Below are 25,510 nucleotides of genomic sequence, written 5' to 3'. Positions count from 1 at the left end.
TCCTCCCTGAACTGAGGGGACAGAACTGGGCACAGCACTCCAGGTGTGGCCCCACCAGTGCTGAGTGAGGGGAAGAATGAGCTCCCTGCTGCTGCTGGCCACACCATTCCTGATCCAGGCCAGGGGCCATTGGCCTTGGTGGCCACCAGGGCACACTGCTGGCTCCTGTCCAGCTGCTGTCCACCAGTGCCCCCAGGTCCCTTTGTGCCTGGGCACTGTCCAGCCACAGCATCCCAGCCTGTAACAGTGCAGGGAGTTATTGTGGCCAAAATGCAGGACTCAGCACTTGGACTTGTTAAACCTCATCCCACTGGACTCTGCCCATCCACCAACCATCCCAGGTCTCTCTGCAGAGCCCTCCTACCTTCCAACAGATCAACACATTCTCCCAGCTTGGTGTCATCTGCAAATTTACTAATGGAAGACTCCATGCTCTCATCCATGTCATAAATAAAAGTACTGAACAGAACAGGCCCCAGCACAGACCCCTGGGGGACACCACTGGTGACTGGTCACCAGCTGGATGCAGCAGCTTTCACCACTCCCTGGGACTGGCCATCCAGGCAGCTCCTAACCCAGCACAGAGTGCTCCTGCCCAAGCCAGGCTGCCACTTTTCCAGGGAATGCTGTGGGAGACAGTGTCCAAGGCCTTGCTGAAGTCCAGGTACACAACACCCACAGCCTTTCCTGCATCCATCAGGCAGTCACCTGGTTATAAAAAGAGATCAGGCTGGTCAAACACAACCTACCCCTCCTAAACCAGTGCTGGCTGGGTGTGATCCCCTGGCCATCCTGTAAGTGCTGTGTGGTAGCACTCAGTATGAACTGCTCCATAACCTCACCTGGTACTGAGGTCAGACTAACTGGCCTAAAATTACCAGGATCCTCCTTCCCACACTTTTTATGAATGAGTGTCACACTGGCCAGCTCCCAGTCATCTGGAACCTCACCACTGACCCAGGACTGCTGGTAAATGATGGAGAGCAGCTTCACAAGCTCATCTGCCAGCTCCCTCATCAGCCTGGGATGGATCCCATCTAGCCCCATGGATTTATGAACATCCAAGGCACTCAGCAGTTCTCTGACTGCCTCCTCCTGGATAACAGGGGGACCATTCTGCTCCCTGACCCCATCTACCATCCCAGGAGGACAGCTGTCCTGAGGACAAGCCATCTTGCCACTAAACACTGAGGCAAAGAAGGCACTGAGCACTTCTGCCTTCTCCTCATCTGCAGTGACTATGTTCCCTCCTGTATCTATCCAGTAGAGAACAAAGGTTGGTCTTACCCTTCCTTTTGCCGTGCCAAATCCAGCGCTTACTGCCAAAAAAACCTATCTGTTGATACCAAGATTGTAGGACTCTTAGACCAATCATAAAAATAAAAATAGAGATAACTGTTTTAAATTAAACAGAAAACAGCCAAAGACATTTTACTTCACAGTCTTATTAATACGTATAATGCATTATGAAATCCATTTTATTTGCCTTCAACATTTTCCCAGCTGAACAGGAAGCTTTTAAAAAAAACAATTACCACTTTGAATCTCCTCTGCTTCATGCAAGTCATGTTGTGCCTCAGCCAATCCTTTAGTACAATTCTTTATCACTGGCAGGCAGTCATATTAAAAAATTAATAATGACTCCTTCATTTTTCAGACTTTGTAATTATCTTGCTATGTAGTTTTCAATGCCAGGTAAAGAAGAAGAGAAAACTTGGGGTTTGAAAACTTTCATAAAATCCCACCAGGTTCTGGTGCTCACTTTTTCCCCTTTCACTTAAAGATACCATTCTCTTTTCAATGGTTAGCCCTGTCAAAATAAAGAAAAATATCCAAAGATATTTGCTGTGGCTATTTGTCATGACCAGGTTTGGATATAATTCAAGAGTAGCCATGTCTGAACCTGGATTTAACATTACTAATGTTCCTCTAGATGCTCATTTAACAAGTCTCCACATACACTAAGGGCAGTTTAACCTCCTTCTTACTAAACCAAGTCTTACTAAAACAAGGCCCAGCAGCAGAAGTCACAAAGGTGCACATATGGCTTTTATAGGAAGCTGAATAGTGGATAGCATGGAAAAGAGTGCAGTAGAAATCACTTCAGGACACTGGTATTATGAAAAGGCAGCACAGGAATACAGCTCAGTGGTTCACAGAACAGGGTGAGGTGACAAGGCTTAAACAGGAATCTTTCTCCAACATATTGGTTTCTAAAATATTGAATGTAGGCAAGGAAATCTACATGCTGACTACTGGTAATCAACATGCATTTTCATACTGGGCATGCCAATACCCAGGTGAAGTTCCTGCAAGAAAAAAAGACTGGGCAGGCAAAACGGGACTCCAACTGCACACAGCTCTAAAAGTCAAAATAAAGACTTTTTATGTGATTAATTTCTTTATTGCTTTCTGCTACCCATTCTCTCTTTTGTTGCATCCTCCCTTCTCCTTTTTCTGTCATTGGGCCTAGATTCCTTTTTTTTCACACCACGTTGCATCACTTTATTAGAAGGAATATCAGGACAAGTGTTTTCCTGTGAGCATACTCAAGAAATAACCAGGTTGCCTGCAAGACAATCTGAAAGCTCATCTGGACAAGGCCCAAAGGAACTTCACGCAGCTGCTGCTTTTCTGAGCTGCATCATGCCTGGAGACCCACAGAAAACCTTTCCCACCTAAATCATTCTATGAGTCAATGACCTTCCTTTTAACTCAAAGGAGAAAAGACTTGGGTTTATTATTCACTTGGTCGACCCTGGCTGCCTTTCTTGTCCAAACACATCCAGTTTGAGTTTTTTCCAAGTCCCAAACTGCTTTACTCCTTTCTATAGAAAGATGTTTTCAATAAGAATGAAAAAGTCTGAAACTCAACATGTTAAATCAATGCTGGTATTTATTCACACGATAACAGCACTGTATAAACCACCTCTATTCCCCCAGTTTGATCAGTTTGAGAGTTTCAGTATGTTCCCATCACTGTAACAGAGCTGAACTGATTTTTGCTTTAACTGGTTTAAATAAGATCATAAAGATCCCTGATCCCTGCAAGTCAAACATTACCACAACTATAAAACTCATAAAACTACAATCTGCTATCCAGTCTATTTGAAAAGTTACTTCACTCCATTATAACTGGAATCTTACATTGGTCAGGGCTCTAATAAAAAATTAGACTACATTTGTGCAGTACATTTACAGATCTTTTGCAATAATTTTATAAAAAATGCAGTGTTGAAACTAAAGTAAATCAAATGGAAACTCAATTAATAGTTTCACTGTGAAAAATTAACACAGACTATTTTAAAGCCTCTCTAACCTTATTCTCTCCATGAAGCATGCAAAACTCACAAAGAGTTTTGAGAAATCAAGCAGTCTGTTATATATGGTGTAAACTAAATAAAGGTGTTATTTTTAATTCAATAATGTCGTACCTCTGCCCACAGTAATCACACACTAAATTTCTGTGCTTTAGTAAAGTATGTAACAAGTATGGATACAGGATTAGTATTATTATTAGAGCTCCTGTCGGGTATGCAAAGTCTGAACTCCAGGAGCTGTGACGAACAATAGATTCTTGATTTTGGGGTTAGACATGAAGCATTTAACAGGTAGGAGAAGGAAACACAGGAATAATTTGGCCATTATAAGACCAAGTGTAGCTATGCTTTAAGTTACAGAATGCACTTTACTGAACTCATGAGAAAACTGACGGCAACTCCAGCAATAACTGCTTCATTTTTCTAAGCTGCTTTAATCTTATTGCAGCATATTTTTCATAGGGGTCATCAATAATTACTCTAGAATAATTAAAAAGTTAATAATTCCCTAGAACTGTGAAAAGTTAGCAAAGTATTCAAATGCATTTTGAACTCATCCTGTTACATGGTTTCTTCCACTCATCTGCTCCTGAGTTTAGGTCATAAATGAAATTATAAGAGAAAGAACTGCACAGCAGGTTTTGGAGAATGTTTTTATCTTTTGGGATCTTTGCACTGACTCTCTGTAAACAAGCAGAATTTCTGCTGGTAGAGATCACAGCCATCTGTGGGACTTCCACCATGTGAGGAATGGTATAGATGTTAATCCCAGGGGGTGCTGTAAACACATCACTCAAAAGTTAAGTTACATGCCATTATGAACACCCATTTGGTTTCTTGAACTGTGAAACAACTCTTTAAAAATCGCCTATGTTCTCAGTAAAATACTGATCAACCATTCACCTAATAACCATTTCTGGAAGTCTATCTTGCATCAGACATCTTGACCATTGAATCACTATTTCAAGGCAAAGATGCATCTTAACTCCTAATACTTTAACTTAAGACTGGAGTGTGCCAGGAAGACCTAACACAATTTATCACTGTGAATTTATACAGATATTCTAAATCTGACCCTAGCCCAAGCTTCTGAATCAGAAATATTATTTTAGGCATGGCATCAAGCTGAAAGATAATCCATGAAGATTCATGAGCTCTAAAACTGAGGGTCAATCTGTCACTGTTGTTTTAAGCACACACCATCATGAGTAATAATTTCACGTGTGTTAAGACCTGAATGCCCACTTAGCATCATGTGCACAAGATGCAACAACTCTCAGTTCCTGCTGTCTCACTTATTTCCTGCACACACATCTGTATTGATCCATTTTCATTCAGTCTCTTCAAGAGCTCCACAACAGTTGCCACAGTTGTGACAAAATGGCAAGTGCAAAGTGCAAACTACCTACCTGTGTAAAAAGCATATGCTCTGACTTTAGGAATGGGATCTGCAAACTACTTGCACTATATCCACCACCTCACAGAAATTCCTGGTGAAATACAGTGGTGAAGGAAGCATCTCAGAGAAGAACTGTTTATTACAAAAATGCTGGGATTTAAGAATGGACTGACAAGAAGCACCAGACGTCCCTTCAGAACACCCCAGGAATTACAAAGTAGATCATAAAGCCTGAGGTGCACTGGCCAAGCACGTTGGAAATACAGAAACATAAAGTATAATTTCTCCAGAAAGATTTTTTGTTGCTGTTGCTGCCACATTCTACTGTATTTGTAATATATTTATTTATTTCATGGTATTCAGGTAACATGAAATTGGCAACTGGATTATCCATTTGTGCTTTAGAGGGAGAAGATCTCACAGTTTAGAAACTATCTGCTACCCACACAAAGGCACCTAAGTGTTGCCAGAAGCTTGGAGTTGATGCAGTACCTTAGGTTTTTATAGGATGCATAAGGCTTGGCAGACCAATTCGTAAACCTCATATTAAAAATCAGATGGAATTTCTAAAGAGCAGAAAATGCCAATATTCTTTCAAAGCTGTATCACTGAAACAAACCTCTTTGCCACAAGGCTGATGTTAACTTGAAACTGCTAAAATAAACCCCTCCTTTTCAGTGTCTGGAGAAATCGACTCCTGATGAAACGGGGCATGGTGCTTCAAAAGACCTATTCCAGTTCTAAAAATTCTCCTGATGTCAAAGCCACTCTCAAAAAAGCTGGGATGGGTTTGATATTTCAAAATATGCTTTAAGCATCTTCTTTTGCTGCTGCATTTTTAATGTCTTTCCTACTGATTAGGTCTGGAAGGGTTTGACTGTTGTACTTAGGGTTACTTAAACAGCATTTGTGAGTCTCTATTGATTCCTTTCCACTCTTCTTAGAACTTCATGTAACTTATGCAAATTAAGTAAGTGCAGGGATATTCCTATAGACAAAAACAACAAAAAAATTTTATTCACAAATGCAGACTAAAGGAAATGGTACAACTTTATCACAGGAGCAATCAATAATTTGATAAAGCACTGCACCTTTCTTGATCTCCAAATTTTCACGTATCAGAGCAAATAAATAACTCAATGTGTGCTTGTGAAAGAAAACATGAAAATCCCTTAAGGTTTTGAAATGGGCAAACAACAAAAGTTAACACATTAAGGGCTTCACAGCAATATTCATGAAACCAAAATCTAAGTACACCTCTGAAAAGGAAGAAGGGAGAAAAGTGGGCATATTGTTACATATTGTGCCCTGTTCATTTTCACATTGCTGTCTATTTTAAGCCTAGTTAAAGAGGCTCAGTCATTACTGGAAATGCCTCACAACTTAGAAGGCTTCATATATGACCTGCAGACTTCTACACACACAGAACACCTGCAAGAACAGAGCCTGGTTCATAACCCCTTTCCTGAAATATTTACAAAACTTTCTGATTAGTAGTTTTTCTAGCAAAAATCTACTAAAGCTATGTTGTTTTTCTTTTTACTAACAAATGGGAAAAATGCATTTGTACTTCAGAACCAGAGCAAATCAATCTTCCTAACTGCTTAGTATTTTAAAAAAGCTGTACAATTCCCTCTCTTAGAAACCTGATTAAGCAGAGCAACATATTATAAATTATAATAACTCTCAAAAGTGTTGACTAGCTTCAATGCACAATGTAAACAGGTAAAGCAATTTGTTCACAGCATTTTTTTCTACTAGCAAATCCATCTTTTTTATTACTCATAAAGACAAAGAACTTTTGGTACCTTTAAACCCTTCCTAGAAAAGTCTACCAGATTCATTGGTGGAAATTATAAGATGTTATTCAAGTTGTTGAATGGATTACTTGCAACTGGAAGTTTTCAGGATAAAGGGAAGGATAAAAAAAAAGCTTCAGATGTCTGCAAGCAGGAATACAAGCCTTCTTTCACACAGATTTTAAAGGAAAGTTCAGAAAACACCAAATCTCTCATGGCAACCCCTTAATGTTAAGAGGTCCTCATGAAGCTAAGGAGAATCAAACAATAATCAGATTTGCTTCACAGTGCCTATTTTGGCCAAGTGTTTTCTGTACTCTCTGCCCAGTTTGTGAGACACTTAGAAGGATTCTTCTATAGTCAGGCAATATGAAAGCTGCTTAGCAATTCAACAAAATGAATCTGATGTGCAAGAGATACTTATTCACTGAGATTAAGCCAATCTTATAACATGGAATTATCCAGTCACCTGGAACAAGGGAGGTATGTAGAGGATAAAGAAAGCAAATTCTGAGGAATAACTGGCAAATGAGAAATATATAAGATTTTTAGAAAGAGCAACAAGAAACAGACACATATACTGAGTGAATGAAACCAGAAACAATGAATCCCAAGAACAGAAGTGACTGAAGCACAGGGATTATGCAGAAACATCACCCTGCTACAAGAGGAGCCCCTCTGGATTTGCACAGCATCTGCCAGCACCAGTTCTCACAGGCTCAGTGGGGATGCAATGACAGGCAGTTTACACAACACCAGCACATGACACAGCTCTGGGGCACTCTGGGGATGCTGTGGCTGGACAGTGCCCAGGCACAAAGGCACCTGGGGGCACTGGTGGACAGCAGCTGGACAGGAGCCAGCAGTGTGCCCTGGTGGCCACCAAGGCCAATGGCCCCTGGCCTGGATCAGGAATGGTGTGGCCAGCAGCAGCAGGGAGCTCATTCTTCCCCTCACTCAGCACTGGTGGGGCCACACCTGGAGTGCTGTGCCCAGTTCTGTCCCCTCAGTTCAGGGAGGACGTTGAGACGCTTGAGCGCGTCCAGAGGAGGCAACGAGGTGAGGGCCTGGAACACAAACCCTGTGAGGAACAGCTGGGGGAGCTGGGGGTGCTCAGCCTGGAGAGAAGGAGACTCAGGGTGACCTTATCCCTCTCTACAACTTCCTGAAAGGTGGCTGTGGTCAGGTGGGGCTGGTCTCTTTCACCAGGCAGCAACTGACAGAACCAGAGGACACAGTCTCAAGCTGCGCCAGGGGAGATATAGAATGGGTATCAGGAAAAAGTTTTTTATGGAAAGAGCGATCAAGTATTGGAACAGTCTGCCTGGGGAGGTGGTGGAGTCACCAACCCTGGGTATGTTTAAAAAACAGACTGGATGTGGCACTCGGTGCCATGGTTTAGTTGAGGTGTTAGGGCACAGCTTGGACTCGATGATCTTGGAGGTCTCTTCCAACCCCGTGATTCTGTGCTCACAGCATCCCAGTGGAGCAGCACAGCACATTTAAGCATGGCATGGATGGAGAAGGAAGGAGCAGAGTCACTGAAGGCTGCAGTGTTTGGAAGTTAGTTCACCTTGGGATGCTCTTCCAGTTAAAGGTTATCTTAAATATGATGGGATTTATCTTGCACTCTCTAGGATATTATCTTGACATTAACACTGCATTTTGAATATCCAAAATTTATGTCTCAATCTTATGTCTCTGTGTCATTTATGCAATTTTAACAATATCACTAAAGCTCTAACGCAAGCAACAAGCTTTTGAGACAAGTGACTCTTTTTTTAAAACAAACAAATAAAAAGTCACTTCGAATACATTCAATGTCTCTTAGAAATGTAACTTTGAGGACTGCAGCAGACGTAAGGAGTCATTTCGCACTCCTCAAATGCTGCTAAAAATTAGAGGGCACCAGCCAGCACACCCAAATTTACAAAATTTTCAGAACACTTAACCAAGAAATTATAATAAAACAAGTGCCACATATGTAATGAATGTTCTAAATTTACTGATTTTTTTCACAGCTCCCCAAGTCCTGCTGTGATGCTGATGATAAAAAGAAGTTCAAGATGCACTTGTCTCACACAAATGATTTCAGTATTGCAGAAATTCTCCTGCTACTCCGTAGTTCAGCTGTTGGCTTGACTACACGAAATACTGACAGGAAAATGTATGTGGGCAAGGAAAAAGAATGCTTTCCTTCAGTGCTTCTGTAAATTGAAACTTTTTTTAAAAAATTACATTTGAACTGGTATTTGAAGATGATTCAATCTGTCCAAACATAAAAAAGCAAAAAGTAAAGGAAAATGTACCCCACTGTAGAAGCAGAAATCTGGTGAGGCTACAGCATACCTACAGTTCAAATCCAAGTTTGTACCAAAACAAATGTAAGATTAGGACTTTATATTTTTCAGATTTTTTTTATTTTATTCATCTGGGGGGAAGGGGAGAAGATACTTTCTGTGTAAAATTCTCAGCCCTTTGGAATGTCCTATATATCGGGTTGTCAAGAAGAAACAATTTCCACTCTGCCGGCAAAAGCTTTCCGGAGGGCAGAAGAATGGATTTAGTGTGAAAAAGTGTGATCTTCAGATTATAGAATTTAAAGATGTCCAATGTTTTAAGTTTTAATGGTGTTACATATTTGACTCTGCCCCTATTACCTTGTCAAAGTCAGGATTACAATAATCCACAATGAAGCACAATGAAGAATATGCATCAGTCATGTATCAAAGCCTTTTGGTATTCATAACTCTTTGATCAATTTAAGACAATTCAATTAAATTTGGTTCCAGAAAATTTTAGTGTTTTCATGTGCAAAGACACACCTCAGATGTGCCCAACTCCTCCAGGAGTAACTGCAATTGAAAATAAATCCTTAGATAATTCCCTGAAACAGCTCAAGTCCTCAGGCCAGGACTTGCAGTGTGAGGAGGTGGAAAAAGGAAGTAGAAAATGCCTCATCAGCAGGAATTCCTGTCCAAATTTCTCCTTTTGTTGCCTAGAGAGCCATTACAGCCCTAACTCTTGTTGAGAAGAGGGTTTTCTTTGCAGGAAGAGAAAGATATTGCTTCTTCAAAATCCACGATTTAAACAGACACAATGGCTCTGAAGTTGCCCTCATGCCTTCCCCCTGAAGTCATGTGTAGTTGTGAGGACGCTGTTTACTCACAGTATGAGACCTTCCTTCCAAATCTATTTGCTAAATGCAATTACCATATTGCCTTGCACGTCCTGTCACTAAAGATAAGCGTCAAATAAGCTGCAAAAGCAAGGACAACACTTTTGACCTACCAAATTCAAAGACACACTGAACTCTCTCCCACACCCCCTAGCCTGAGTGTTGTCCTAGAAAGCTGACTGCCAAAATGAGATGAACAAAGAGAAGGCAAGAGCACAGAGCATGGAAAACAGTACTGGATGAAGACCTCAGGGTAGTTCACCAGTCCCACAGGAAGAGGACTGGGATTTGCCAGGCATTGCACTTCTCCCACTTCTATCCCTGGTGCTGTCCAGACCTCAGGGAGCTTAGTTGTTCTGACAATTTATTCCTCACTGCAAAAACTGGCTGTGCATTCATGCATAAAACACGTCTGCCTGTTGTGACTTTACCTTTCACCACCTTCAACCAGCACATGGAAGTGTTACAGCTGAGTAAATTGCCTCTCACAATTAAGAGATTAATATTATATGTATGTTAAGGAAAATTTTTTTGATGTACAGTTACGCTATTGTGATTTATTATTTAGATCCTCTGTTCTCCCTATATTCCTGCTGCTCCCCATTGTGATTAAGCTGTGCCCCTTGCATAGGGCACTTTGGGAGGAGGGAAGGCTTGTTACTAGGCCATGACAACACCTCAGCTCCAATCAAGTTGCAAAGAAGAAGCCTCCATCAATACACAGCAAAGAAGGAGTTTACTGACAAGACTTTAAGAGGGGCCAAGGGTATAAAAAGCAGAGCATCCATTTTGTACATAAGCACGTGGCAGTTTAGTCCTGTGCTCCCAGCACCAACAATTTTTCCTTATTCAGTCTTTTGTTGTATTTTGTTCAGGTTTATAATAAACCTTTGAAATTTTTAAAAGCGAGCGCGGTTTCTCACAGAAGGATGTAACACAACATTCCCTGGATCAAACCTTGCCAAGTGGGATAGCAAAATAATGGCACAGCTATGCTGAAATGTTGTTACAGATGTTTTTGACAGTGCTCTGTCCCAGCAGGTGAAGGAGGGAGGAGATGCCCCACAAAGAGCTTTGGCAAACAAAGGCCACCATAAGGGAAAAAGGAAGAACACAAGACTTTTCCTCCTGTCATGCCAGATGCTGCTTCTCCTGCTTTCTCTCATGCTTGGCTGCCACCCTGCGACCTCTTCAGTGATAGTTCTGGCCATCAACAAATCCTCACACAGGCTGCTTGCACTACTGGCATTGGTTGGGATAGATCCAGGGCATCTCAAATGCAGCCTCTGCTGCATGCTCTGGGTCCATCACTGACTCCAAAGGGCTCTGGAAGCTCTGAAGTAGGGCATCTTTCCACTATTTAACATCTGTCTAATGCAACCCAAGGTTGGGAGAGCCTCCTGAAGGCTCCTTCCAGGATGCTGTCTACAAAGGAGGGCAGGGAAAAGGAGAATCTTAGTCTCCTGCGCATCCTAGTCAATTATTTACGTGTTTAACAAAATGTACTGCACCAAATCTTCACAGACACTTGGTGACGAATGCCAGACTGCAGTGACACCTCTTATAATAGAATAAAGAGTCATCCAGAAAGCTGCCTGCATTATCTGGGAGAGGGACTCAGATTTAATAAGTGGATCAAAATTAGTTTAATGATTCCCTACTTAGTCTTTAAATCCACTCATAATGTGACATTGTATTTCCAATTAGGGAATGAAAATGTTGATTAAACATTTATGTCATTTTAGATTAGACATCATATGTTATCCCTTTACTATTAAAACTTTTTTATTTTGAACATAAAAAGGAATTTATAGAGTCAGGCACAGGGTTAAAGTTTTTATAATGAGCCATTCATCTTCAGGTCAGGTTCCATAATAACTAACTGCTACAAGTTAGTTCAGTCAGAAAAAAAATTAAATAGGGAAAAAAATGGAAATTAGAGTAGGGGCTAAAACTGTGTCATATTTGTATAGACTGAAGCATGATGGTATTTAAAGTGTCCAAACTCCTGGTGACACATCATTTCTACCTCTGCCACCACAATTTCATGAAGGCACACTGCAGAGTAGGCAGTTAGCAAATACCTACTGTCAGGGCAAATGACACCACAATTAAGGCTCAGCATTATTTTCTTAAGTGCAAGTATCTCAAAACTTTTAATCAGAGGGTAAGATTCCAGTGAGAGAGGCAGCACACTCTGGGAAACAAGCCTATGATAATTTTTACTGACTATCTCTCTTCTTATCATGATTGCTAGCATGGCTGCTGCTGCACTGTTTTCCCACAAAAAAACATTGTCAGGAAAGCAGGCAACATTATTTTTAGCTGTCCTGCTTTTCACAGCAGCAGCAAATTGTCACACTGCTAATCAATTCTCATGGTTGCTTCAAAGCAACAAAAATAGGGTCTGTCCTAACCCAGGTTATCCAGCACAAGACTTGGTGTCTGGGGCAGCTTGTCTGAAAAAAACAACCCACTTACTTTAGTCTCAGAAGCACAGCAGTGAGGATAGAACAACACCTCCAGTGTGCCTTAGGATTACAGGGACTTTTCAGATGGAATGGCTACTATCAATCATCTCTGCACTCCCAGCAGGACATTAGATTTCCTGTTGTTTAATGCTACAATGCTTGACACAAGTCTATGAATTTGTAGTCCCCAGTAGGAATACATTAAAAATCTATGCTGTGGACAAAGAGGGGAAGGAAGAACGTTTTTATCAAACGTAACAGAGAGAACATCTTTTCAGACACTACCTCCCTGTTTTTGACTGATTTTTAATTCAATGTTGTGTTTTAATCAGCAAATCAATTATGTGAAAGGACAAGGAATTTACATTTATCAGTCTTGTCTACAGAAGGAACAATTTATGTCACTGTCATAAGTTGCCAACCAGGTCCATCATTCATTTCTTTAGAGGACTAAAAGTCTTCAGAGCTGCTTGTTTAAGCAATAAATTTGAGACATCTCATCCCTACTTGTTTTTTATTTCATGTTTTTCTGACCTCATTTCTGCTTTTCACTCATTTTTACCCTTTCTTTCTCTAGCTGTTAGAATAAAGCAGTGACCCATTGTCTCCATCAGAATAACAATCCTTTGACAGTTCCTGGCTCTTATCTTGTGGAAGAGCTCAAGTTGCCTCAGAACTCGGGCCAAAGAGCAAGCATTCCATCCAAGCTACATCAGACAGGTGGCTCTGAAGTTGGTTATTTACAGGCAGTTATCTCCTTTTTACCCTCTAAAACTGATGGAAGCTTTCATCCCCCCCGGAAACAGAGTTGCCTCCCTTGCCAGGAAAACTGTCCCAGCCTTATAAGTACCAGCTGAACAATCATGGATTTGAATAATCAATGTTGGCCAGTCTATCAGTGTTAGGCTAAGTTAAAGAAGAACCACAAACAAACCTGTATGCACAAAAAAACATAAAATAATTAAATAATAATTTAAAAGCCCGCCACAAAAACTGCCTTTAACAAAGACATGGAGCATTAACTGTAGATGTACTGCTAGACAATTCTCAGCCCTTGTCCTAGCTAATCTTCTTCACCACACTTAAAGGTCAGGCATGCCTCATCTACATTTTGTGTTCCACCTGAACTGAAATCAGAGATGAGTGTTGCTTCCCAAGCCCACCACCATCAGACTATTAGACTGTGAGATCAGAAATTTCCTTGAATGAGTTTTAGCCCCTGTGCAGCACCAGGATGGAGAGAGGTCTGAGGAAAGATTGGGAAGATGAGCAATCCCCTGCTGCTCACCTACACCTGCAGCTACTGCCCATTCTCTGCCAAGTACCACAGGACTAGCCAGAAAACCAGAGAAGCCTTGGATGCACAGTGTCTCTACTCATCCTTGTATGCTTGTACCTGCGATCTGGATAACTCATGCACGACTTTTTTTTCAGTGGGATCTGATGGCACTGAGTATGAAGATGGACATCTATGTGATCAACTAAGACAGAGTCCTTTGCTACAAATAAAATGGCTAACTGATTACTTAATTCCTCCAGGGAAGGGCTGCCTTCTATGCAGACTTGGCAGCTGAATGCTGCACTCACCTCAACAAAGATGAAGCAAGGGATGATGGAATAACTTCTCTGGGTATTGTTTCCTAAAGCCATTTCTCATCACACTTGTTGGAGAGGCACTGTTCAAACTTTATATCCTGAAAAAGAAAAGACAGAGGTATTTCAGTATATTTCACGTTTTTACAAACTCCAAAATGAGGTTCATAACACAGAGCACTGACCTAACAGACCAAGGACACAGACTACAATGGACATCAAGGTCTAACTGTGTACAAAATACCCTGAAAAAGCTCTCCCTTTGCAAAACAAAAGAAGAGACAGACATAGGTTACAAGACACATCATATACAGATCAAAGGGGATAAGCAATACAATAATTTTCCTTAAATACAACCTACTCCCAAGCAAAAGATTATTCCTCAGAATTGTAAAATCACATTTTCAGCCCACTGAACTGCCCATGGTGTGTTTTAAACCAGGAGATTTTTGTAACTGACTTGTAAACTTGCAATTTTAGAGACATGCTTACAGTACACTGACTGTACACATACATGATCATGTTTATTTAGATAAATCTGCTCAAGATGACAGCATGTGTTTTGCACAAAAACTCACAACCCACAACAAGCAAATGCAACAAAAACGCAATGAAGACCTGGGCCTTTCTGCAGAGCCTTTCTGTCCTGATAAAATTCATATATCAACACACCAAACTCTACCCACTCAGCATTAGTTTGGGCTACTGGCTATTCTAATTAACATAACCTTGTAACACTGTGCTAAGACACTCTTCGCACGAAAAGTAGAAAAAGCAGAGAGAAGAAGACTAACAGAAAGAAATTTTACTGACAGCGTGTGTCCTTTTCTGCATGCATGAGGCAACACATGAAGAATCTAGGTCTGGTTTAAATGCCTTTTACAGGGAGATACAGAGTAGGAGGAAAGGCAGAGCTGGAAGAGCAGTGTGTAGCCCAGAGTGCCAGGTGCAGGATTGCACAAAACATGAGACGCAGGAGAGAATCAAAATCCTCTGCTATCAATTTTAACCTGAGCACCTCAAGCAAGAGCACAGGTTTAGATGGGTCCAGTCTCACCTCCAACACTCACAAAGAAACTCTGCCCTGATGACAAGCACCTCCACGTGTCAGGGCCAGGGAGGAGGAAGGAGGTGTAAGCTGCTGTGCTTTGCAGAGGATGCTTTGCTCAGCATCTTCCTGTGACTCTCTTTGACCTCCACGGCATCTGGGTGGCAATTCAGGCCTTGGCACATGGAGCCTGTGAGGTTCACAAACAGGTCACTGCTTTCTCACCAGCTCTCAGAAGGGTTACTGGGAGAAGCACCATGCTCAGCACAAGTGAGTTCATCCGAGGTTGCGATGGAGGAGCGGGATCACTGCCAGTGCTTGCCACCTGCACCGTGGGGCAGGCTCTTGTCTCACCACCTATGAACTAAATGCATTCCTCATCTCAACTCTTCAGTTTGACCAGGGTTGTAAAATACACAATGTATACAATGGGTTTAGGCACAGCAGAAGTACCGTGACTCCAGTGAGGCCATATTTTATGTCAAGGACTGATTCTGCTAACCATTGAGAAATACAGTTTCAGGGCAAACAAAATAGTCTGGAATGCCACCTGTGATGTGCCTCAGACACTCAGATCTCACACTGTATCCTATTCTATAATACAAATATTCTCAAAACACTTCATTTTCCAAACAGACTTCAACTTTACTACTTATTGGGTAAAATGGGGTTTATCTCAGAGGTTAGTGCCATTGCCTAAAAAAGACAAGGTAATCCAACCCCATTGGGACCATGGAAAAAACTCAGCAATTCATTTTTTAACAGCACTTTTAATACCCCTGACTCTTCTGCCATGTGGCTTTGTAACTTGGAAAATACAACCTGGTGGAATAGCAGGTTAAAGAGTCAGAACAGCTCACACAGCATTATTCAATGAAAATTTTATGTACCCTGGAGATACACTGTCAGTAACTTTGCAAATCCAGTTTTCAAAATGGCTTAGCAAAGAGATATGAATACCTCAGCCCCTTCATGAATCCTTTGCCCCATTAAGGTTAGAAATAACCAAGATTTTCCATACCACTATACTGTAACCCCAAGCTATGCCTTCAGTTCCAGCCAATGTGTGCTCCTAACCAAAGCAGAGGGTTGCAAGGCAATCCAAGAATTTAAAAAACCTTTCATAACAGATGATTCAAAGCAACTGTACAAACTAGCAAAGAAACTAGCAATTTAACTGAAGGTTAAATTGCCTGATTTAACATTAAGGGACCCCTGATGTTACAAATGTTTATCACTATGCCTGTTTCTTTAAGCCTGTTGTGCACCATTGGTTTAAAAAACTGCACTGTCTATGGTACAGCTTTTTACATGCCAGCTTCTCTCCTATGTGATCACACATTTGTGTCAGGCTTAAAGTAGCAAGAGACTAAATGGTTGCGTGATCAGCTAATTCCTAGATTGTGGGAAAACTCTCATCTGGCCAGTGCTTGTCATAGCTGGTCTTTTCATCAGGTTACTACAAAAGAGTAGAGGGAAGCAAAGGTGTAGTCTTCATGGAAGCACCATCTTTTGTCTCTTCAGCTGGCAATGAGTCCTCTAGGGATACTGACAGCAAAACACAGATTATAGCAAACCCCAGATGCTTTAGCCTGCACAGCAGCCAGAGATAACCCGGTTTTGCTCAAAGAATCATGATAAGATGTAAAAGAAGTTTTACTAAAAGTCTTGTTCTCTAATCCATGAAGATTTTTTCACATTGCACGAATTTTCGGAGTGCAAAGCCACTGACCAAAGCAGTGGCAAATAAAAGCTATTATATCAGCATCAGGCTCCTCCATTTATTATTTCTATCAACTTGACTGAATTGCTAAGGAACTCATGTGAGCAAACCTCTAACAGTCTTTTTAGATCCCAGTAGCTGTGACCTTTTCAGGCCTGCTATGCTATCATGGGACGAGAGCAGAAATGGTCAAACCTATTCTAACTAATTAGGGACTACTGTAGAGGGAATATTAATAATCTGAAGCTCTGGTATTATGAGGTGCTTCCACTCTTAAAACAATATATATAATTGCATAATGCAACATTTGTGAATTAATGAAAATTAGTTCTCATCTTGTTCATCTGTGCATTTTCAGAAAGCCCCATATCTACAGCAAAGGAGCTTATTGTCTGGCATCTCCTGGGAGAGCAAGTGGAGACAGAGAATATAAATAAGTGAATTGAAAACTGAATGAAAAGGACAGCAAAGAAAAAGACAATTCAAGCTGAAGAGATTTTCTTGCCGCAGGGATCCATCCAGGAGAATTGCTTTTAAAATGCCTCACTCAGGTATGTTCTACAGCCTTTTATGTGAGCGTGTGGCAGATAGCAAGAAGGACGTATCTAGGACAAACTAGCATTTGCTGAGCCTTTATAGTGTAAGTTCCTGCAGCAGACACAGCACATTTAACTGTTGTTCTGCGTGATCAGTTAACCAGTTAACTTGGGGTCTGTTCCTCCAGAGACAGTGGTCAAACCTGTGTTTTTTAAGCCATGTCCTGCACAGGTAGGAAGACAGGATAATGTATTTCACATAATGCCACACCACTGTGTGTGGCACCTGGGCATCTGTGGGAAATACTCAAATCAACAATCCACACATGCTAACACGCCCTGTTCGTCATATTTTTCAACCATGCTTCAGATAATCAGAATCAAATATTTGTTCTGCAGTAGCTCAGAAACCACCAGCCTAAAATGCAGGTTTGCTACACAAACCACAGCAGCAGTGAAACCACTGGCACATGTGGGACACCACCTGACAGAAGAATCCCAAATCTTCTCTGGCCAGAGGTGAGGAGGGTAACCAGTGGTAACTTCTGGTATCAGGATGTGATGCAAACACACACAAAAAAAGGGTTTCTGTCTCTTATTTTCATCATCTTTTCAGCAGCAGCTAACACTGTTCCAAAACAAGGTGTAAATATTACATTAGAAGGAATGCCAACTATAACCATATCAATCTAAAATATACTGGAAACATCATTACTTCCTTATGTAAATTACTAAAACCTTCTGTTGGCAATTTGCAAACCTCTGTTGCAATTGGCTTCAAATTATAAACATCTTTACTCTCATTAAAATTAGAATTCTGTTTACAAGCAAAAAAAATCACCAAAATCTCTGCACCATTCCACCAACTATCAGTTTGCCCAACTGAAACAAAAATTGCATACGTCAAACCCCCATTCAATTAAGGAAACTAATTAAAATTATTGCCGCTGCTAACAATGATTATCCAAGCTTTGGTAAAGAACTGTATAATCTCTATATATTATACTATCTCTTCCAGATCTCACTGTAAAACAGGGTTCTCTATTTCCTGTTGGGGGAAACAGCTGAAGCAATTTGCCAAACATCACACAATGACTCAATGCATAGGCTGAAGAAAGATACATTATTCTAAGACTCCTGTCAAGTGTTCTGTCCACTTGACAACACAATCTCTGCACTTCAAATGTGCTTGCTAATTCCTGCACATGAACCACACAGTCCCCACTGCACATTTTAGGAATACAGTTTTCCTGACTGCTTGCTGCTGGAACCAGCAGAACACACACTGCAACCTTACAAAACAAGGGCTGATCAAGCATGCCCTGAGATGTGACAGCCTCACATTCTCTCTTTGTGACTTCACCTGGCATGTCCAAAGGCACCACATTATCCCAGTGCAACCTCTGCAGGAGCATGCCTGTAATTCTGAACAGCCTGCAACAGGACAACAGAGGGTTAACATATCTTCCCCAGAGCTCTCTTCCACATAAACCAAACCAATGCACAAAAAAAGGGCTGAAGCAATGACTTTACTGCAAAAGGCAGTCAGTGTACTCCAAGTACTTCTTTGCTGTTTTCAAAGTAACTGAAACCTCAGTGGTGGCATGAATCACTCCAAAAGCCAAACCATGTGACAAAAAGCACAAATGGCTTTGTGGCATAAGATCTGCTTGCCTGCCTTGCACCCAAACTCAACGCAGACCACTTACCTGAAAACAGTAAAACTGAGAAAATAACATCATGGCTGCAACAATTAGAAGGTACCACACAACTGGCACTCGGTTTGCTATCTCAGTGGCCCACAACACACTAATTTTAATCTACAAATAAAGAAATTATCCTTTGGATCATGTTGCCCTTAAGGAAGTGTGTCCTAGACAAAATGGGGCCTGGGAAAATGGGATGATACTTAGTTATATCATCAAAAAACCCTTTATCCATTGACTGAGAACTGGGAGGCAGAGAGCCACCAACACCACGGCCACTAGACCAGTAACATGGAGTCAGACTGGAGAAAATGTTTGTCCAAACCTGAGTGTCTGAGTCACTCCTGATCTTCAGCTGTTAACTGTGAAATTGTCTGGTGGCTGATCACAAACAAATTATCTCAAACAAATGTGGTGTGCTAAGTTTGAGACCTTGGCTGGTGGCTGTCTCCTGTGTAAGCAGCCCAATGTCCCACTTGGCTACAACACTGACAAGAGATGAACTGGTAAAGCAGAAGCTCAATTTACTGAATCTACATCTCACCCAAAAATACAGTTTATTACAACAACTTCTGGTTTCTGCCAGGACAACTACACCATTCAACAGCTACACCATTCAAATAAATCGCCCTGTCTGTGAAAGTGCTTCTCACAGGTGTCTCCAGACTCTGGACAAGAAACTAATTACATATCACTAATGGCAGCAAGGAAAGGAATAACAACAGTACGGAAAATAAACTCACACATTTCACCATTACAGAAAAACAATTTTGCAGCGTTTAAGGCAGAAAAACACTTTCTCTGATGAGCATTCTGACCCTTTTCTTCTAGCAGAAGTCACATCTTCACATTCACATTTTCACAGAAAACCATTTCATGGCAAACAGTGATACCTAAGACATATAGTTCAGCATATCTGAATATAACTAATATACAAAGCACATCTGAAATGATAACTCTTGGGACAAAAAGTTATGAAGAAAATTACATTAGTAACTACTGAGATTTGATTCCTAAATTCATTCTCTTAAAAATGTGTTGCTGAATCTCTAGTGTCAAAGCAGATACCTAGAAGAAAGTGATGCCTCAGATTTCAAGAATCCTGTTAGGGCTGTTTTCCCTTGCTACCAGCTACATTTAGAAAATATCCCATGACTGAGTGATAAACAACAAAGTACAAAGTCTATGGACAGGCAGATTGATAAGAGCTGTGCATCACTTATATCCTCAGCAGAGTTCAAGTGTAATGTCAGCACAGCAGAGGCCTTGTAACAACTTCTCACTGTGGGGAGGAAAGTGAAATCTCTACACCACAGTTTCTGTCAACAGAATTTTCATTTACACCAGCCGGCCAGAATTTCATGGATGTCAAAGAGAACCCAAACATATCTGTGTGAATAGCAGGTATGTGCACGCAAATATCCAGAAAGCCAAACAATCTGGCCACCCTCTCCAACCCATGAACCTCTCCCTTGTCCAACAGGTCTGAAAGTGTCATCATGGTTGGTCTGCTGCATTTGGTGAAATTTTTCACCAGTTTTCATTGTATCACTTACTTTGTGTTGGTTTGAATGAAACCCACCTAAATGTGGTGACACATCAGCAAAACCATATGAATAAAAGGTTTTACCTGCTGTGGTGGTGTGCTGTAGCTGATAATGCTCCTCTTTCTTACAAAAGGATTAGTGGTACATGATAAATGAAGAAGGAATGTGACTATGAGTTTCGTGGGGGAATTCTTTAAAAACAATAACAAGCAGTCTCTGGAAAAAAACTCAAAACTCCTGCAAAGTGCCAGCTACTCTCAGGCCTCAGATGGATATCTGTGAGTAAATTTCCAACCCCCTCTCCTCCCACTATGTTCTATGACAATTTAGGAAGCCAACACTTTTGGAGGGTGCTCACACAGGTCATAGTATAAAGATCAACAGGCAGAAATATTGATATGAGCATGGGAAGGAACACAGCACAGCAATGCTAGACAGGGTAAGGGGATGAAAATCAGGTGATTAACATGTTTATATTTATTTTTGAGGTTTTTTTTTCCTAGGGGATGAATTCTGCACTGGAAATTTCCTCTCAAAATCATGGTAAGCTGTTTTAAAAACTAGTCATGTAATAGGCACAAGCCAGTCAACTCCAGATATAAAAAAAAAACCCATTCATTTTGTCCCCTCAGGGCTCAGCAAACTGTGTGTGTATTGATTGCAAGCTGTAATATTATGAAAGTAAACAAACAACTGCCTTACCACAGAGCAGCCTTTGGCGATGAGGTCCAGGGGCAGGGCCCCTTGCTCCTGTTCTGTTCTGGTATTCATGTTGGCAGTGGAGCTGTCAGGGACACACAAGGTCTGCACAGACTCATGCTCCTGCAAACCCAGTGAGCTCAATCTTATGGGGATCTTTTGTCAGTTCACTTGGTTTATAAACCTCCACCTTCATCCCTTGCCAAGACAGATAAAGGATTTCTAGCATACCTGATTTTTTCCCTCATACAAAACACCCTGGCAGAAGCTCTCTTTAATAGCAGTGAAAAAAAATTTTTTTGCTTCCCTCTGTTTTTTTAATCTATGTGTCCATTCTGCAGCCAAGGTAAGCCAAGCATAAATCCCACAGCCCCAGTGTGCCCAGTTCTAAGGAAAGTACTGTTAGACAGCTCATGCAGTTTATGTGGGCTTCACAAACACTACTAGATGGAAAGTCAAGAATTTCAGAATGTATTGTTAGACTACAACAGTCTTAACAAAAAAAAAAAAAAAAAAAAAAAAAAAAAAAAAAAAAAAAAAAAGAGGTTCTTATTAGTCCAAATCTATTTATTACTATAAAAAACACTGCCAACAATAACAAAAACATTTCTGAATTTACAGACCTTGTAAAACCTCTCCCTTCTCTGTACTGTTATGCTATCCACAGACTCCTCCATGAATCCTGCTTAGTCTGGAATAGGAGAGAGGGTTATGGCAAACTGTCCCTGGCTACAGCTTTTCTCCAAAAGAAAGGCACCAAGGCTGATGGGGAGAGCTTATTCCTCTTTACTCCGCTGCACCCCGTGATGGGTGAGGTGGCTCGGTGTAGCTTGACTGGCTCTGGTACCACCCTGTGTTCATGGTTTTCAAGCCTCTGCTGTTATCCCATGTCTACTCTCCATGCTGCCATTCAGATAGTTAATTTTTAAAAGAATATACACTTCTTAGTTCTACCCATTAGGCAGAGAAACTGATGAAGATTATTATAAAAATAGGCACTGAATTATACAACCATATAACAGCAAGCTAAAGCTAAAACTGATTAGGTAACACCTATCACTCTTTCAGACAACTGCTGTAAGAGTTAAAAGAGCAGAACAAAGCTTCAGGCAAGTTCTGACAACTGAGATCTGACAAGCCCTTGTCCTCGCAGAATTATTTCAGAATCTGTGTTGCAACTAGAAAATGCAATAGAATTTGTCTGGCTACAAGGCCACAACCCAGATTTTGATAGACAAGGATGGCCTAGATTTTCACAGATTGAAAAACAAGGTTTTTCACCTATGAATCCAGCAAGGATGTTGCAAACACTTCCATGGATTTAAGCTCCTGACTAGGGCCAAGACTTATTTTCTTGTAGGTCAGTGCTCTTACCTGCGTAATTGTGACTCGTGGCACCCATAGAGGCCCCAGAGAAGCTCACACAGCCATTGTATGGGCTATTAGGCATTTGATTTTTAAAGCCAACACAAACAGTTGAGCTGTTACAATTAAAGTGACTCAGAATTCTGAGATTCCTGTAGCTGAGACCTTAATGTTAATTCTAAGAGTGTGATGTTACTGAAATTGTGTTCTGTACGAGTTTTAATGAGACATGCACCTATTTCAGGTCAACTGCATACAGAGAGTTAGCTTGGAGTATTTTGTGGACACTTACAAACCAGCATGAATGTGTGTTCATACTAATTCACATAAACTCAAATGCAACTGCAGCCTGCAAATTGCATGAGAAACTATGGCTGAAAATAAAGGGAGCAATTTTGCATGCAATCTGACTTGGCCAGAATATGATTAAACAGCCATTTGAACACTAAAAGCTGACAGAAGCATATAAATATGCCATCATGTCCTGTGCTGTTTTCTGCCATCCTTCTAAGTAGACCAGCAGAACATCATGTCTTGTTTAAAAGTCCTCCACTGCTGATGCACAGCTCTGACCTCTAAAATACCATTATCCTAATTTTCAAAAATTATCTGATTAGCTTTTTAAAACTGGAAAAATTATTTCCAGCAAATAGGTGTAAGAGTGCCTATCACACATAAATACTGCATTTTTGCATAGAGGAAACTTGGTTTTTAAAAAAAACTGTTATTTTCTGCCCATAGGAGTGCCACCAATGTATACATTGCTCTTTTAAAATACTCCAAGACAGTATTAGACAAATGTGTCACCCCATTCACAACACTGAAGGACTTATGCACTCTGTTAAAACTCAGTTTATCACAGAAAGCAGTTCTCGATTTGGCTGATCTATGTACAGCTGCTGCTTCTAGTGCTCGTAACATCACATTTGATAAATGTACAAGAGTTATTTCTCTACCTATGTATACACACATGTTCATTTAGATAGCATTTTTTAAAAAATACATATTGAAACACTGTATTCCCTGATCTACTAAGCAAAATCAATATTAATAATATGAAATATACATATTCTCACAAAGGAAATAGTTTTCTGATTTGGAGATTAATGCAGTTTGAAATCTGATCTTCTTTCTCTGCTCCCCTTGGTTTATATTTTTCTCCTGTCACTTCAGTCACGAGAACTGACATAGAATAAAAATACTGCATCACTCTGTTTGCATATGTGACAGCACAAACAAAATAGGAACAGGGAAAGAAAATCCAAGGAACGCCAAGTCATCAATATCCATAGCACTGGAATGTTTTACATACTGCAGCACCCTGTCTGCTTCATCTTGTATGTGCCTCCCTTCTTTGCTCTGCTATGAGCAATTCCTAGCCCCTCATTCTCTTTCACTACCTGCTTCATCAGGGTAGCTGTCCTGAGAGCAGGTGTCACTCTCTGCACCTGCTATCCAGTGGTTTTGGTGGTACCAATAACCATAATTTTATGCAGCTGCTGCTGGGAACTAAAGGCTTTCCCCAGTCTCCATGTTTTAATTTTGTGTGAACTCCAGGAAAACAAGAGCAGGCTGTCAGCCAGGACTGAGAGACTTGGGGCACTGGGTTTTATTTGTTTTCTTGTGCTGAACCCCCCTCTCCCCTGCAAAATGCCCCAGAATGATATTTACTGAAGCACTGCCCTGCTGCTTCCACTCCCTCCACAACCTTCGTGCTAAGCAAAGGTACCTGCCACAACCTCCTTTCCTTGATGTGCACTTTGCAAAGGCAGAGTTTGTACTGCCTCTTCGTCTTTTCCTATCCCTAGGACTTTTCTTTAGCTTATAGTAATCTGTTTTCCTCCCAAGACTCCTATTTCTCTTTCCAGGGTTCTGCCACAGGGTATATAGTTCACATATTTCTAACCCTAAAATCAGATGCAAGACCATTCACTACAGATGTTCTATGTACAGCATGCAGGCTACATCTATAGTTTACCACAGTAATCTCCAAACTTTTTCAATTGCAAACAGTACCAGGGAAAGAAATCTTCCCAAAGTACCACCATCCAAACATATTATGCAATTCGTAAAACATACAGAAAAAGTAAGAAGTGTAAGCTAGAAATGAAATAAACATAGTTCTAAAAATTTATTAATAGCACAAAACCATGTTTTTTCACACCCCAGTGGACTGTTTTATGCACACCTTGATGTGCATGCACCCTGCTTTGGAGACCACCTCAGCTCCACAATCTCATAGTGGAATTGCTTACGGGTTTTTTGATAATGCACAGCACTTTAAACTTATTATTTTGCTTATTATTAATCTTAAATTTTACTCTCTCCCAATTTATATGCTCCATCTCATCTTCCCTCTCTTGTTTTCTACCCTCCAGCTTGCAAGTTTCTTGTCCTCTCTACCACTATTCCCTGGCACATCTGGTTTCTTCACAGGACAGCAGCTGTGTTTTTTCTGCCAGGTTTGCAAATTGCCAGGACAGTCCTTCAAGATTCAGTATTCTAAGAGTTGGTACCACTGTATAACTCCTATCCCTAGGTGGCCTTTCTTTACCAATGAAAAACAAGGAAGTGACCATTTAGGGAGCTGCATGAACAAGCTTTCACTTTTACTCTGGTACTGTTGTAACACTAAGAGGATGTATGCCTATTTTCTGACCTCTCTCTTATGAATGCTCCTGGCTTTTCTATTCTTTATCTAACTTTGTAGAAAAGCCTGCTCAAAGTAAAAATTAAAATAAAGTCCTGGACCCAACTATACTGAGGGATTGAGATAATGGAATTGTAAGAACTGCACATCTCCTCTCAGAGCTTCCAGTGGAATCATGAGGTGCTGTATCATCCCATCTATAAATCCAGGCAACAGTCCTATTACACAGCTCAGCTTAAAAGCCATCGTTATGCATCTGCCTCCCACTTTTAGTGGAGAAGGAACAATCAACATCTGTGTGACAGCTGGCATCTTGGCCAACAGATCAGAGACTGACCCTGACTCCCCCAGAACAAAAAGGTGCTTTAGCCTGTGTCCACTTCTCCAGAGGAAACACCACAAAAGACATCCAAACTCTGCAGAACAGGCACCTGAGGGGCCCATGAGAAATTTTAATCCCCAGCTGGTCTCAGCTG

General features: G+C 40.9%; 1 protein-coding gene across 2 annotated transcripts in view; it reads right to left on the bottom strand.

Moving 5' to 3' along the window:
• The window catches only part of PLPPR1 (phospholipid phosphatase related 1), a 121,129-nt gene that overhangs the window by 51,006 nt on the left and 44,613 nt on the right, over nucleotides 1-25,510 (bottom strand). For both annotated transcript variants that reach the window (XM_056514764.1, XM_056514765.1), the window contains exon 2: nucleotides 13,755-13,861. In XM_056514764.1, coding sequence (XP_056370739.1) covers nucleotides 13,755-13,817 — 63 coding nt within the window. In that variant the 5' untranslated portion in view covers nucleotides 13,818-13,861. The remainder of the gene's footprint in view (nucleotides 1-13,754; nucleotides 13,862-25,510) is intronic.

The sequence above is a fragment of the Oenanthe melanoleuca genome, chromosome Z (assembly GCF_029582105.1).
Source record: "Oenanthe melanoleuca isolate GR-GAL-2019-014 chromosome Z, OMel1.0, whole genome shotgun sequence".
Classification (NCBI taxonomy): domain Eukaryota; kingdom Metazoa; phylum Chordata; class Aves; order Passeriformes; family Muscicapidae; genus Oenanthe; species Oenanthe melanoleuca.
Note: the sequence above shows the minus strand (reverse complement) of the source record. Positions and strands in the feature narration are given on the sequence as shown.